General features: G+C 33.4%; 1 protein-coding gene across 3 annotated transcripts in view; it reads left to right on the top strand.

The window, feature by feature from the left end:
* LOC121419035 (ryanodine receptor 2-like) overlaps window positions 1-15,369 on the top strand; it is a 222,160-nt gene that overhangs the window by 155,768 nt on the left and 51,023 nt on the right. For 2 of the 3 annotated variants that reach the window (XM_041613312.1, XM_041613311.1), the window contains 10 exons: window positions 2,066-2,206; window positions 3,371-3,483; window positions 3,681-3,774; window positions 4,341-4,444; window positions 5,633-5,753; window positions 6,045-6,144; window positions 7,557-7,577; window positions 10,161-10,240; window positions 11,620-11,696; window positions 12,468-12,541. In XM_041613312.1, the coding sequence (XP_041469246.1) occupies window positions 2,066-2,206; window positions 3,371-3,483; window positions 3,681-3,774; window positions 4,341-4,444; window positions 5,633-5,753; window positions 6,045-6,144; window positions 7,557-7,577; window positions 10,161-10,240; window positions 11,620-11,696; window positions 12,468-12,541 (925 nt within the window). The remainder of the gene's footprint in view (window positions 1-2,065; window positions 2,207-3,370; window positions 3,484-3,680; window positions 3,775-4,340; window positions 4,445-5,632; window positions 5,754-6,044; window positions 6,145-7,556; window positions 7,578-10,160; window positions 10,241-11,619; window positions 11,697-12,467; window positions 12,542-15,369) is intronic. The other variant, XM_041613313.1, reaches the window with a different exon arrangement.

The following is a 15,369-nucleotide window of genomic DNA, read 5'->3' as shown; positions in this document are numbered from 1 at the left end:
GTGTCCAACTTTTGGTTTGACCATATTCACTCAATTATGGGCTCTGGTCCTTTCCCTTTAGAAGTGCCCTCATTATTTCTTGGGAAAATGGTAACCCCTAGTCTTTCCTGATGATAATATTGAATATTCTGTAGTGCCTCTGAATGATGAACATTTCCCTTTCATTTCTCTTGAAAAGTCAAGATCATATTTACCTTCGTAATCTCTTAATTTTCTTTTCTCATGAACTTTTAATGATTTAAAATCTCAGTAGTGATATAAAAAGAATGTAAGAATCTGCTTAACTTTCCTTTATTCTATTTTCACCTTTTCTCACTGCCCTATAAATTTCTAAGATATACATATATATCAATAACGATGCATATTTACTTGTAAATACTAATGTGTAGACTTTAATATTAATGAACACTCGGCTTTGCCTTTCACAAAATATGGCATATTAATGTATTCTCATATTTATTAACAAAGCTAGATATATATAAAGGTCTGAGATTATCATTCATTGCAAATTTTAGTAAATGCACTTTCTAACTTGCTGCTCTAATCATTTTATTTTCTTCATACATTACATGACACAATATCATATACTCCATAGCTCATTGATTTATTTGTCTTCAATAAATTTATAAATATTCATCTAACTCTCTTTAAATATGAAGAAAAATTGTGATTGAATTGATTAGATTTCAAATTATAAAGGATTCATACCAGCTTAGAGAAAAAAAAATTAAAAGAGGTTAGATTTTGCTTGCTTCGTGGACTTGGCCACATGAATTAATATTGACAATTATCCTCACATAATTTTAGATCAATCTTATCATGACTAGCATAAGAAAGCATGAATGGTCCATAGGATTACAAGTAATGTATTATTTGTAATCCTATACAGTATAAAGAATAAATAAACATAAATAATACATTACAAGTAATGTATTATTTATGTTTATTTATTCTTTATGCTGTATGGTCTCGATTCCCAAGTGTAATGTCATGCAGATGTGCCTGTATCTAGCATTCAGCTTGATTTAAGTGTCAGTGATACAACGACCCTTTGTTATAGAAAGTATGATCTGAATAAATATAAAGAATGGAAATCCAGCAAAACCATAATATATATGACATATTTTCTTTAAATTCTTATGCATATTGCCCTGAAGGGATGACAAATGGTTGTCTATCACCCATCCTAATATTTGTTTACAAATCGTGGTGTGGCTGGATTTCCATAGTTGATTGTGATTAATCACAATAAGCAAGGTCATTTCTTTATTAGTATTGGCCCTGGGGTTTGATTGAAGATGATCACTTAAGATTCACCTGGGCCCCATTTCATAAAAGGTTGGTAAAGAATGATAGCGACTAATGCTAGATTGTACACTACCATGACAACAGTGAATATTCTGGTTCCTGATTGGCTCAGGGTTCCCAGCCCATCAGGGATATCAGGGAAAATTATATTACTTTTTTCTAGTCAGGGAAAAATCAGGGAATTTTTATCAGCCCAAAAGTTGAAAGCAAAGTAGTCAGTCAGATTCAGTTATATTTTGTTGCATATCAAAACAACATCCATTGAATGACTGGTTATGGTGGTAATAATTAGTTTTATAATATTCTTTTATACTGAAAATTCATGTAATTCACTGCAACAACTTATAAAACATGTGAAACTGGGAATTTGTTATAATAATTATCAGGGAATTTTTAAACTTCATCAGGGAAAAATCTGAATTTTTTCTTGAGAAGCCAGAAACCCTGTGGCTTACCAATATGAAAGACTGAAAGTTGACATTCCCGTTAGAGTTGCTATCATAGCAACTTTTTATGAAATGGGATCCTGGATATTCAACAACTATTTTCATTATAAGCTACTGAAATCCTTGCATCTGATTGGCTCAAAGCAAATTTGTCAGTTAAAATCTCTGATAAAACTCTCCATGAAACACTCCCCTGGTCTAAGAACCTTGGTTCTTCATAACTAATGTTGATGAGGATCAACTAAATGAACCGAGTCCTCAAGATGGAATCCTAATCTGTTTTATTCTGCCTGTGTGTTTGGTCTTAACAGCAAACAGACTCTAAAGGATGGCAGCGTCATCTGTACAACAAGATGGCCGCCAGTAAGCTGGTCCAGGTGGTTGAACTTACCAAGGATAAGGTGATTGAACGCATCATCAACATGGCCCAAGTCCTCCATCGACTTCATCAGGTAGGTGAAACTTTCACTTGATCTTGCTTTTCTTACATTATACCAGCAATTGCGATAGAAAATTAGTGTATCTTGGTCAAATGATGACAGAATGATTGCAGAAGATCTAGTAGAGACCATGGTAGAGGGTAAATAGGGAAAGGGGTAGACAGTTAAACACTAAAGTTTGATGATGTCAAGAAATGTGCTGGCCTTAGTTATTGTGTACATGTAGTTAAAAGAAGGGTTTGTAAGATAAGGCAGTAGAAGTGCAGTCGCCACCCACCTTCTTAACCCTAAATAGACTGGGCTATTTCGACACCTAAGAAGACTGGGGGGGGCTGATTCAGCCCCCCCTTATGATCTCGGCCGTCGATCGCGCGATCGCGACGAAAATTGGCACACGCGTTACCCATGGCATTATCTACAAAACTATAACATCAAATTCTGCAAAAAATCTCATGTTTCATTAATTATGCTAATTTATGCGTAAAATCATAAGTTTGCTCTAATTAATAAAATAATGCCCCTGAAATGCTAATTTTTGTTTCACATACTCTAGATAGGCACCTGATCAAATTTATTGTAAAAAAATTTCAACATCACATTTATTTTCTCATGTATTCTATTGTTTTCTAAATTTCTTATGTATTTCTTTGTTTTTCGACTTTTTGTTTTTTATTGTTTTTTCAATGGAAATTGTCGGGGACTTCATTTTGACCATAAAAAAGATAAAATTAATTGATTTTAAGCAGTAAAAGGAAAAATAATGATACATTTATGAATTTTGGCTAAAAACACTATTTGCATTGGATTTGTACACAAATTCACGTTTTTAAGTAATTTTGGGTCTGCATGCACTTACAAAATGTTGCGTAATTTCCGAACCGCGTACCCGGGGGTCACAATTTTGGTCTCAAAAGTTGCGCGAGACTTGAAAGTAAAAAGTCAGCGAGCGACGCGGTCAAAAAATTTTGTGCGGCAGATTTATCGCGAAAAATGTCGAGGGGGGGGCTGAATCAGCCCCCCCCCCAGTCTTTTTAGGGTTAAGGACAGAATTACATGTTTACATGTATGTATGATGAGGATGGTGGCGGTGGTTATGGTGACAGTGAGGGATACAATGATGATGATGATGGTGATGACGATAGTTTATGATGAATTTTCTTCTTTTTGCTATGATAGATGGAGCACCCATCGGTGTCTAAGAAGAGTGCATGGAGAAGGCTGATGTCTGCTCAGCGTAAGAGAGCTATCATGGCCTGCTTCAGAATGATACCACTCCACCATCTACCAAGGTATGGTACCTAACAAAATGAAAGATGGCTGATTTACAGTAGATTTTTTTAAAACAATCCCTTTTCACATTGAAAAAATTGTCTTTATGATTATTTTCTCAATTTTCTGAGAAATTAATTTTCTTGAAATTTTTCATATTTTACCCCGACATTAAAAGGAAAATTTTCCAGTTATTACTCTTTTATTTCGGTTCCAGACATCGGGCCATTAACTATTTCCTCAAGGCTTATAAAGAGAAATGGCTGAGCAATGAAGAGTCAGCCCAACATCTCTTGATTGATGATTTAACTGTAAGTATACTTTATCCCCAATTCATTTGTTGACTCATTTATTATTATTTCTTTTTTTTTAAATATATACTTATGTTTAAGTAGAGTGCTGTATCATTAGTTTAAACTTTGACTTTGCCATGAAAGATAAAATCTGGAGATTCTGTTCATTGTATGTCATGATGTCACATGTCGTTTCATACTAGTAAAATTGAAAAAATAAGTTGGATGCAGTAGATACATCCTTTTGAAAAATAAAGAAAAAATGTAAAATATGCTATAATATTAATAATGACATCAACATATGTATATACAAGTAACGCAATATCTTAAATAATGGTAGTATTAGAATTGGGACCCCTTAGTTTAAAAAAAAGGAGAATAACTTTTTTATATAAAGTTATGTAGTAGTAGGAGTTTCTATTATTGTTCAATAAATCAATTGTATTTTCAAAGGGTAGAATTTTTTTTACTACTTTAAACATGTGTCATTGGAATAAAAGTGAAATGACTTTTCTGAATAAACAGATTAATATTGTAGTTCAATCGAAGTTGGTTCATATTTAAATTGTTGCATTTTCAAACAGAAATGCAGTTCTGAAGAACTGCAGGAGTTTGAGGCAGAGAATGTGAAAGATCCCCTGTATCAACTAATCTTGACCTTCAGTCGAGCCTTTGGACTTCAACAGGAGTAAGTGACACAGTGAAATATATCCAAACCAATGATTGTTAAATTCTGGGGGTTCACAAAGAGTTAACTATGACTTCAAGTGGTTCTTAAATGTTAATTTACATTCTGATTGAAAGGCATCATCACATTGGTCAAATCATGCTAAGAGGACACGCGGTACTGCACAATGTGCTGCACTCAACCCAGGTGAGGTAAATGGGTACCTGGCAGGAATTATTACTTTAAAAGGCAGCGCGCGTAACAGCTGCACTGCTAAAGCCAGAGTAATTATGATGCATATACTGTAGAGGGCTTAGAGACTTCTGACAGAGTAAGTGTTAAGCGCTATACAAGCAAGTATAATTAATCATTATTATTACTGCGTATTAATCATTAAGATTGCGCGTTAGATAATCAACTGCGCGTCAGCACTATGCATGGTTTCAAGTCACACTTAAATCTTGGTGAAACACCTCCTGATGTAATTTGTTAATGTAACATCATTGCTATAATATAACTATCATGTTTTGTTGTAATAGATGAGTGGGAAAATCAAGTGTAATCAGAATTTAAAATTCTTAAATAATTTTGACAGTTGACTTTTGAACAGTAATTCTGTTAATTTGAAGTACATTTAGGCATCTTCCTCTATCCCAGTATATTAATGAAAACGCCTCAAAGGCATTTTGTTGATCATACATATATTTTGAATGCAAATTTGAATTAGATTTGAATATTTATCATTTTCTGTACCATGGCTCATTAACTGTTCATATATACAATATTTGTTCTATTGGCCATGGAGCTACCCGACGGATTGTATTAACTATAGAAGGTTAATACTTATCACATGTAATCAGAATTTAAAATTCTTAATTAATTTTGACAGTTGACATTTGAACAGTAATTCTGTTAATTTGAAGTACATTTAGGCATCTTCCTCTATCCCAGTATATTAATGAAAATGCCTCAAATGCATTTTGTTGATCATACCTACATTTTGAATGCAAATTTGAATTTGATTTGAATATTTATCATTTTCTGTACCATGGCTCATTAACTAGTCATAAATACAATCTCCTTTCTATTGGCCATGGAGTTCCCTGACGGATTGTATGAGCTATAGAAGGGGACTAGTCCGGTGTTAGTTAGGTATCTATTACAAACAATTCTAATTGATTTTCATTTCCATTTGTATTTTTATACCAGTATGTTAGATGAAGATTTCCTGTATCAGTCCTATGCTGACATCATGAGCAAAAGCTGTAGCGGAGGAGAGGATGATGACGATGATGATGACGAAGGAGAAGACAATGGGACATCGTTCCAGGTATCATAAAGTTTCCCTAGGAGTGTAGTGATTAAATTAAGGAATTATGGGGAAGTCACTTTTCAAAAAAAACTTTCTTAAATAAAGACTTCATCAAGAGATTTCACTCTGTTTATCAATCATTAAATCAACCTCTCATAAAGGAATTATATAATTTTTGCTCAACTGCAGAATGCCCAGTCATTGATTTATTGAAGAGAGATCAAGGACTACAAATACTATCTTTTTATGGTGATTTAATTGTCACTGGATCATTTATTGAATGATGTTTTTTCTAAATTTTCCATTTAGGAGCAAGAGATGGAAAAACAGAAGCTGTTGTCAGAGCAGGCCAGGCTGGCTGAGAGAGGCTGTGCAGAGATGGTGCTTCTTCTTATAAGTGCAAGCAAAGGTACTGTGTCCCCCCCCCCCACCCCTCCTCCGTTCCCTCCTCTCCCTCCTTTCTCTCCTGTATATATACATCTATCACCTTTTCTGTTTGTTTGTCTCTACTTATCTTTCTTTCTTTCATTTTCACTTTTATTCTTGTTCACTCTCATTTTATCATTTACTATCTTGTCTCCCCTAGTTCTTTCAGTTTTATGTTAACTTGATTTAATCTTGTTTCCCCCTCATTCTCTTTCCAACTCTTTCCTCTTTCACCCTTTTTCTTCTCCATCCTCTCAAATTTTTCTATTATCCCTTATCCCTCATCTTCCTTTTATTTATACCTACACATTTCTTTATATTTTCAAACCTTCCTGAAGCATGTGACATCATGATGGTTTTACAATGTTTTCTTACACTGTTATCATTGCCTGTGCTTGTATTGTGATGCTTTCATTGTTATACGTTGAGTAGAAGTAGATATTAGGCACTCTTGAATTGCTTAAGTTTTTATGTTAATGAATGCTGCAGACTTTCGAAGTAAACCAGCTAGTCAATTAAGAAAATTGTGCAGATGATTATGTTTTTGTTCAAGTCTTCACTACATATGCTGTTTGCTATTATTTTAACATATTCATTAAGTTTAGTAATTATAATATAAAGGATGATACAGATAGTCTGCCTGTATAGATTACACTATATTCAGTTGACATAAAATATATAGATATCTAATTTGTTGTCAATGATACAGAAAAGTGGATACAGAAAGAAACTTTCAATGATAATTTGAAATTCTTAATCTTCCAGTGATATTTTTCAGAGGATTTTTAAATGAATATCTATCTTTTTTTAATATCTGAAATATTTTTTACAAGTTGTTGTTTGTAATGTCTTGATGCACTTCTCATTTAACTATGCATCTTCTCGCATTTGCTAATTCCCTTGCATTTGTTTGTTTGCATAGAAATGCATTGGAAATGTATTTGCACTTTTGATAAATTCATATTATTGAATTATTGGCATAATAGAACAACAACAATAAACACCCCCCCAAAAAAAAAGAATAGATAAATAAAAAATGATAATGAAAATAATAACAAAAATAAATAAATAAAAGAAATGAATAAACACAGCTGAATTATTTTGGAACCAATCATTTGCCAACAATTCCCCATCTAATTAGTTTTCTGTTTATGTCTTCTTTTAAGGTTTCAAATTTATATTTGCAAAAGACATCCTTTTTTCTTCACATGTAAATGCTACTACTATGGCCCCCAGCATGGCTTTATCAAGTAAAATAAGGATGAAGTATAAGATGTTAGCTTTGAATCCTCACTTTGAATGTATGATAATGTCTTTGAATATATGAGATGTATGCTTAAATAGATTAGTTGAAATGAATACCCCCTTTTGCATCTCTAATCTCTGTAACTGCAGACAGAACCCGCTATTCCTATGGTAAGTTTGGGGTCTTGATTTTTTTAGACTAATTATTGATTTTACCATTTTTCAGTAATAACACATTTGTTTGTCCAAAGAAAGTGATGAAAATCAGCTTTTTGGTGATGGAAATGATTTATTTTCCATATGGAAATTAGCTATATTATTTTCCTTTTTCCCATCCTCATCTTTGATTTCAATAAACCTGAAATATTTTCAACAAATTTGAGTAAAAGAAAAGTAAATAAATGCATGTGTTCTTGAGCCGCGGTCATTTCCTCATTAGTTCATGCATGAATGGTATGCCAAAGCTTGCAGTTTTTTGTTTTATTGAAAGAAATTTACAGCATTTCTGCTTTCGATTTTCATTTCTATAGTTCTGGGATTTAGTCATATTTAGAATGAATGGCTGAATGTTCAAGCCAACTCATAACAGCATGAATTTTATATTGTAGGAGTATGCCATAATCTTATTTTAATTCCATACATTAAAATACTTGACAAATTATGATACTGATGAAACACAAATTTAATTTGCATACATGTAGTAGTACTGATGACCATAATGATGATGGTAATGATGATGGCAAGACAGTAAAAACAATATAATTTATACCATGTACAGTACATACATGTATACACTCCTGCATGGAATAACAAGATTATAGACAACACATTTTAAATAAGACATTAAAAAATATTAGAGATATTCCTTTCAGATATTCATTTTTTAACCTGGGTCACAAGTGGCAAAGACGGATTAATGTTTTACTGAAGGAAATATACTGCTTAACCATATAGTTAAGTGTTTTGGGACATACATACACCAGACCAAAACACACTAATTCTATACTGTAAATGTACTTGTATTCACACTTATTCATTTCTACTAATTCTTTTGTGCATGGGATTTAATAGTTACAGATATATATTGAAATATGCTTATTTCTTCCTGCATGATCCAAGGCCCAAATGAAGATTATGAATATAATTGTAATGAATGTATTAAGGTATGTTTATGAACCTGTATTAGAAATAAACTATTGAATACAGATTATTTCATCTTTAACATCTGAAAGTAAATTCCTTATGGTATCCTAAAATGCACCACACTCTAAATTTCAGAAATCCCTTTCAAACATTCATTAATTTACATTATTCGATACTACATAGTTTACAAGGTTATCCACTCATCTCATACTAAAGAAATATCCTTTATTTTAATGAAATTGCTTTCATATGCTACATTGTACCATTCTATATATCCTTATGAATTTAAATTTAAAAAAACATTTCAGTTTAAAAGAAAAGAAAATTCACTGCAAGAGAAAATATCAGTATGCAAAAATTCTGTGTGATTAACATTTCTCTTTTTAATTTCCCTGAGTTTCTGATTGTTCGGAATTGCGATGGAATCATGATTACATATTAATGATAATCAGTGTGTATGTATGCGTTTTTAATGGCTTTGAACAGAATGAGATAGAATAAGTGATTTTAAAAATAATTTGAAAAAAATAAAATGTTGGGCAATTTTTTGTGTAATCTTAGGCTATTTTTAATTGTTAAAAAGAAGTTGCCATGGGGATAAATGTTAAAAAAAATGTTTAAAAATATGATACACTTCTTAATTCTATGGTCTAAATTAGAGCCCTGTTGCTTTGAAGTTATTAATATAATCAACTGTCATCCGATGGTAACTTCCATGAAATCCTTTATTTTGATTGGCCGCTGAGCATTGTTGATGGCAAAGTTACTATAATTGTAGGTTGTTTGCAAAATGGCTCTGATCTGCTTTGCTCTTAAGATGTCATATTGTAGTTTGATAATGCAGTGGCAAAAAAAACATGCTACAGTCGTTAATTCAAAGAATATTGAAAGAAGCACTTAATAAATATTGATATTGTTGCCGATAGCAATGTTTTATACTTTACAAAATATAAAGTTTGTCAAGACATATAAAGCTTGTCATGATAGATGAAACCTCCATGCATGTTGATGCAAAGTGTCTTCATTCTTTCATCCATTACCACCCTACAGTGTGGAAGTGCTTTAATGTAATGTACATTGATGAATGCGCCAATTAATAAATGAATGGTATTTTCTAACTGCCCAATGCTCAAGCCATTTCAACAGCGATTTATGTGCTTTCTCCCATGCATGCATTTTTTAATAATCATGAATGCATTTATGATAGTTTTAAGTTGGAAAAAATGGTTACTGTTGAGTGGAAATTATCTAAATATGGGAATGTTGACAAAATCAGGTTCATGATAAAAGCTGAAATGGATAAAAGATTATACAGAAGTTTTCATGAATTCTTAACTATCTAAAATGTTTTGAAAACCTTTCTCTTGTCATTTGTCTCATGAATTGAGAGCAAACATGTCCATGTTTTAACCATTGAATAAATCACTTACTATGACTTGAAAATTTGTATTATGAATGTAGTCTAGTGAGGGATATATTTCACTTGCATTTGCATGTGTATTGCATAATGCATTTTCCAAATTTCAGCCAGGCTCATTTCTAATTCCCATAGGCTTTCTATCTATCTCAATCATGAATTGTATATAATTTTTTGTATTTTTTGTCTTTCAGGTGAGCCAAGTGACATGGTATTCTGTTCTCTCAAGCTTGGTATATCACTGTTGAGGGGAGGCAATGAATTGGTTCAGAGGGTGAGTGTTTTCAGAATGAACAAAATATTAGTTTTACTAAGAAGTGTGTTTGATCCAATCATTCTCCACTATGGAAAGCCAGCAGTGAAATTATTCTGTCACTTATCCCTGTGTAAACTAGAAGGTTCATAATCGCTAGAGGGTATTCATTTGTCTCGCAATCTACTATGGTCAACAAGGAAATTCGTGATCACTCTCGCAAAAAGTGTTCACTGGCTTTCTAGGAAATTCGTGATCACTCTCGCAAAAAGTGTTCACTAGCTTACAAGTTCACGAGCTTTCGAGTGCCGCTGCAACTCTTTATCAAGTGACAAGGATTGTCCGATATCGTACTCAATTTATACTAATCTCCAAGACCGTACGCACAAGCGCGAGGACAATAGGTGGGCACTGATCCGTTGTGTGATTGGTCAGGAGTTATGCAAATAAGCCGGGGGTATATGCAAATACGCCGTGGGTCGGCAATATGCAAATGAGACCAAAATTGGCGGGCTCGCTAGTTTCCCGTGGGCGGGGGTTGACTGGCTGAGCGGTCCCTCGATCGGGGCCGGGAACGATCGGGTCGGCGTGCACTGCCAGGTAAGGGGGTATTGTGCTGTCGGATGGTTCGCATCCAGAAATCGGGGATGTCGATCCCGCTGTCTCTGTTGAAGTTGTTAGGACAAAGACGTATACTAATAGCCTTGTAAACTAGTGAACACTTTTTGCGAGAGTGATCACAAATTTCCTAGAAAGCCAGTGAACACTTTTTGCGAGAGTGATCACGAATTTCCTTGTTGACCATAGTAGATTGCGAGACAAATGAATACCCTCTAGCGATTATTTCAATCCGCAATAATGAACCTATTTAGTAGTAGAAGGTTCATGTTGATGCAAAAACAATATTTTTAGAGGGTTTAATTTGAAAGGTCATATGCATTCCAGGTGATGATGATCTCACTGGCTTTCCATAGTTAATTTGGATCAATCATCCTTCTTTGTAAGGTTTTACCCAATTTATTACGGACACAGCCTGATTTATTACAGACAAAACTTACAAGTAATTCAGCAGAAGATGGCGTATGGCTGCTCTGATGACAATACATTACATCTCAAATAAATGCCAAATGTTCAGAAGAGTAAACAAAAAACATGGCTGCCATTATGCAATATCCTTTGGGATAGTCTTTCCTTCGTCATGGTAGAGAACTATGATTTTGACAGGACATCACTTGATACTTTATAAAATCTTTACAAAAAAAAGGATTCTATGATCAATGATTGTTTCACAATAATTTCATGTTGCTTTATTTGAATTACCCATATATGAATTTCATATACATGTACCCAAATATTTAATGTTATGCATATTGAAAAAATGTTCATTGTTTTTCTACCAGAAAATGCTTGAACATCTCCAAGACAAGATGGATGTTGGGTTCTTCACTAGTGTGGCTGAGCTCATGGAGAAATGCACGTAAGTATCTTCTCCTTCCTTAATTATTCAAACTTTCTCATGATATCTTGTTCAGTTCAATTTTCATGATGTGATGTTATTGTATGTATTAATGATGTGTAGAAATTCATTGGGTGATTTCAAGTTCGGTGTTGACCTTTTGGTGTTGATGTTAGGTCAATTTTTACACGATTATAACACCAACCATAAAATGAAGTTGGTCCCGAAAAGTCACTCACTAGTTGTTGAGATGTCAATAATGTGATCTGGATCAGTTTTACAAACTCTGAGTAAGTTTTGGAGCAAGGGGAAGCAATCAAAATTTCAACACCAACACCGCACTTGAAATCACCCAATGTTCACCTACACTTATATTTTATTTAAAAAATAAACCACTGAACATAGAATAAAGCATGAAACACATTGCAAACTTTGTTATATATAATGTGTAAGTTTTACTTTCACACAATTAAAATATGTATATATTAGGACAGAACAACATACACATCAACACCAAAAGGACTATTGATAATGTATGTTCTAGTTATTTTGATTTCTCCTCAAGAGCATAACAATGCGTCATTGGTTGACTGAAGCTGTTCACACGTGGAAACCGTCTTTTTTATTGAGAAAGTAATCACTTTCCCATTTTAGTTGTAAATGAATATGTTTCTAAGCTATATATTTCATAATTTTTTCTTGTTGAATAGAATGAATTAGATTTTTTTTTCTTGCTTGAGGAATAATGTTACTGTACTTATGAAAACCTTCCAATATCTTGTACTTCCCCAGAGTCCTTGATCTGGAAGCGTTTGAGAGGTACAACAAAGCTGAAGGTTTGGGCGTGACTTCTGGAGAAAACGCAGGTAGGGAAACTCATCTAGTGTTAGGGAAATATTTTTATATTAATGATTAGTGAATGATTATCCAGAATTATTGTGTTTGCATTTGTAGAGAGAGCATGCCGTTTTGAACAAGTGTGTAAGGGAGTTTTAATGTCGATCCATTGTTTACACTGTAAGATAAAGTGTCAGATTGGTTTTTAAAGAAACTTAAACAATATAGATAATGTAGATAAGAGTTATGTTTGATTGTGTTTTACTTATGTTCAAATCATGTGACACAATAGTAGCACCGAAACAATCTTAGTGGACAAAAGATCGGAGAGTGCTATTAGTGTGAGTTAACAATAGTTTGTGTTCTACACCTTCCATTTGAGTGGTGTTTCCTATAGCTGTTTATAAGTTGCACATCACATTACTCATGACTAGTGACCTGTTTTTAGCTGACAAATCAGCATAGCCTATATTCTCATTAATTTTCATTGTAATCTGCTAAAGCTGATGTTACCAAGCATCCAAGTATACAGCTTATTATTGGTCAAATTTGATGATTTTACGAAGAGCTCTTCACAAAGTCAGTACAGGAATATTGGGGGTATTTCTTAGAGTGCAAGGACAGGTCACCACTTCTTCTTAAAGTTGTTCATAACTTGCGTTAACTAATAGCTCTATGGAACACCAGAATTTACTGTTACTCAATGCAGTGTTTGTGGGAATACTAGATGAGTGTTTTATTGACCATGTTAAGCTTACTAGAGCATGTATGCACAAGTTTCACATCTATCTCCAGATGAATAACTGAATAGATAGGTAGATAGATTTATTAATGTTTTTTAATGCTTTGACCCGAAGTAGAAATCCTGGTGAGTGTGAATAAATAATGAATATAATGATAAATGGATGAAAAGAAACTCATGATAAAGAAAAAAGATGGATTTATAAGAAAAAAGATTCTTTTGTGAATTCATTTTATTGATCGATTACGAACTAAGAAATCAAATTGTGTAGAATGATCAAATAATGTATGAATGAATAGTTAAACTATAAGAGAAGTAATAAAAGAACATTTTGAATATTTTTAGCTTCTTTATGCATCATTTAAGAAATAATTTTGAATTGGTTTCTTGGTGAATTAAAGAAATAACTTTTAAGGCGAAGAAAATTTAAATAGAACAGATTAATTGGCAAATAGATAAGTAAGTAGATGAATAAAGATGAATAAGTAAATAAGAACATATGGATTACGTTTTGATATACTTATTATGGTAAATTGTGACATTAATATGTTAAGTTCTCAGAATGAGTATATTTTCCAAGCATTTTCCACTAATCTTTCTGGTATTTTGAGCACCTGAAAATGTTTTGAATGGTGTGAGTTTGACATACATTTACATTACTTCTAATTACACGTAGTTTTCAGCAAGATAGGAAACATAACTATAGGTTTGAATGAGTTATGTGAGTCTGTTATGTTTTTATGAATTGAAACATAAATATAATCCATCCCATTTGTACAGGATGTGATATTTTCACCTTCTATTGATAAGAAAGTTAATACTATAATAATAGCAGAGCTATACTGTTGGCGCAGCTTTACCAACGACGGCTGCATTGTCAACAGTGAAATCTTAACCTAAGGTTAAGTTTTTGAAACGCCATCATAATTTAGAAAGTATATGGACCCAGTTCATGAAACTTAAACAGAAGAGTAATCAAGTATCACTGAACATCCTGTGTACGTTCAAGGTCACATGATCAAGGTCAAAGGTCATTTAGGGTCAATCAACTTAAATTATATTGGGGGAATCAAAAAAAAAATCTTAACCAATGTTAAGATATTGAAATGCCATCATATCTTGGAGAAAGTATATGGACCCAGTTCATGAAACTTGAACATAAGAGTAGTCAAAAATCACTGAACATCCTGAATGAATTTGTCATTTTTTAACTTGAACAGAAGAATAGTGGCACTGTTCACTGTCTTTCAAATTGTGGAATGAATCTATAGATATCAAACCCCCCCCCCCCCTCTTTATTTTATGGTAGCTGTGTGAAAGATTTTGATAAACCAGTAGAATATTATGTTGCAATAATCACATTTTTGTGTGTATGTCTCGTATGATTTCCCCTTTAGCATGTAAAATCTAATCTAGGAAATTGTTGTAATTCCGTAATTTTTGTAAACTTGATATGTGATTAATATGTGTTGTAATTTTGTGAACTTCCAATATTATTGTATCCCCGGAACAGAGTTCAGAGGATACTATGGTTTTGGCCTTGTCGCGCCGCCGCGTCCGCCGCAGAGATTTCCTTGTGAGCGCTCTATCGGCTGCATTTCTTCTCCGATCGTCTTCAAATTTGGCAAGGTTGAGTATGGTATAGCGAAGAAGCCAATTGATTTTGGTGTGGGCGGAGGTCACATGGTACGGTCAAAGGTCATTTTCAGGTCAACATTAAAGTTTACATGCAAAACTCTCTTATGACACCTAACTCCGTAACCATAAGTCACTTTTCAACCAAACTTGGATGATAGATGGACTTGGGGGACCTGCATGTTATGCTGCAGTCAGAGGTCACATGGTAAGGTCAAAGGTCATTTTTAGGTCAACGTTAAAGTTTACATGCAAGACTCTCTTTCTCTGCAACAACAAGTCACTTTTCAACCAAACTTGGATGATAGATGGACTTGGGGGACCTGCATGTTATGCTGCAGTCGGAGGTCACATGGTAAGGTCAAAGGTCATTTTTAGGTCAACGTTAAAGTTTACATGCAAGACTCTCTTATGACACCTAACTCTGCAACCGTAAGTCACTTTTCAACCAAACTTGGATGGTAGATGGATTTGGGGTAC

This window comes from Lytechinus variegatus, chromosome 7 (genome assembly GCF_018143015.1).
Source record: "Lytechinus variegatus isolate NC3 chromosome 7, Lvar_3.0, whole genome shotgun sequence".
Lineage (NCBI taxonomy): Eukaryota > Metazoa > Echinodermata > Echinoidea > Temnopleuroida > Toxopneustidae > Lytechinus > Lytechinus variegatus.
Note: the sequence above shows the minus strand (reverse complement) of the source record. Positions and strands in the feature narration are given on the sequence as shown.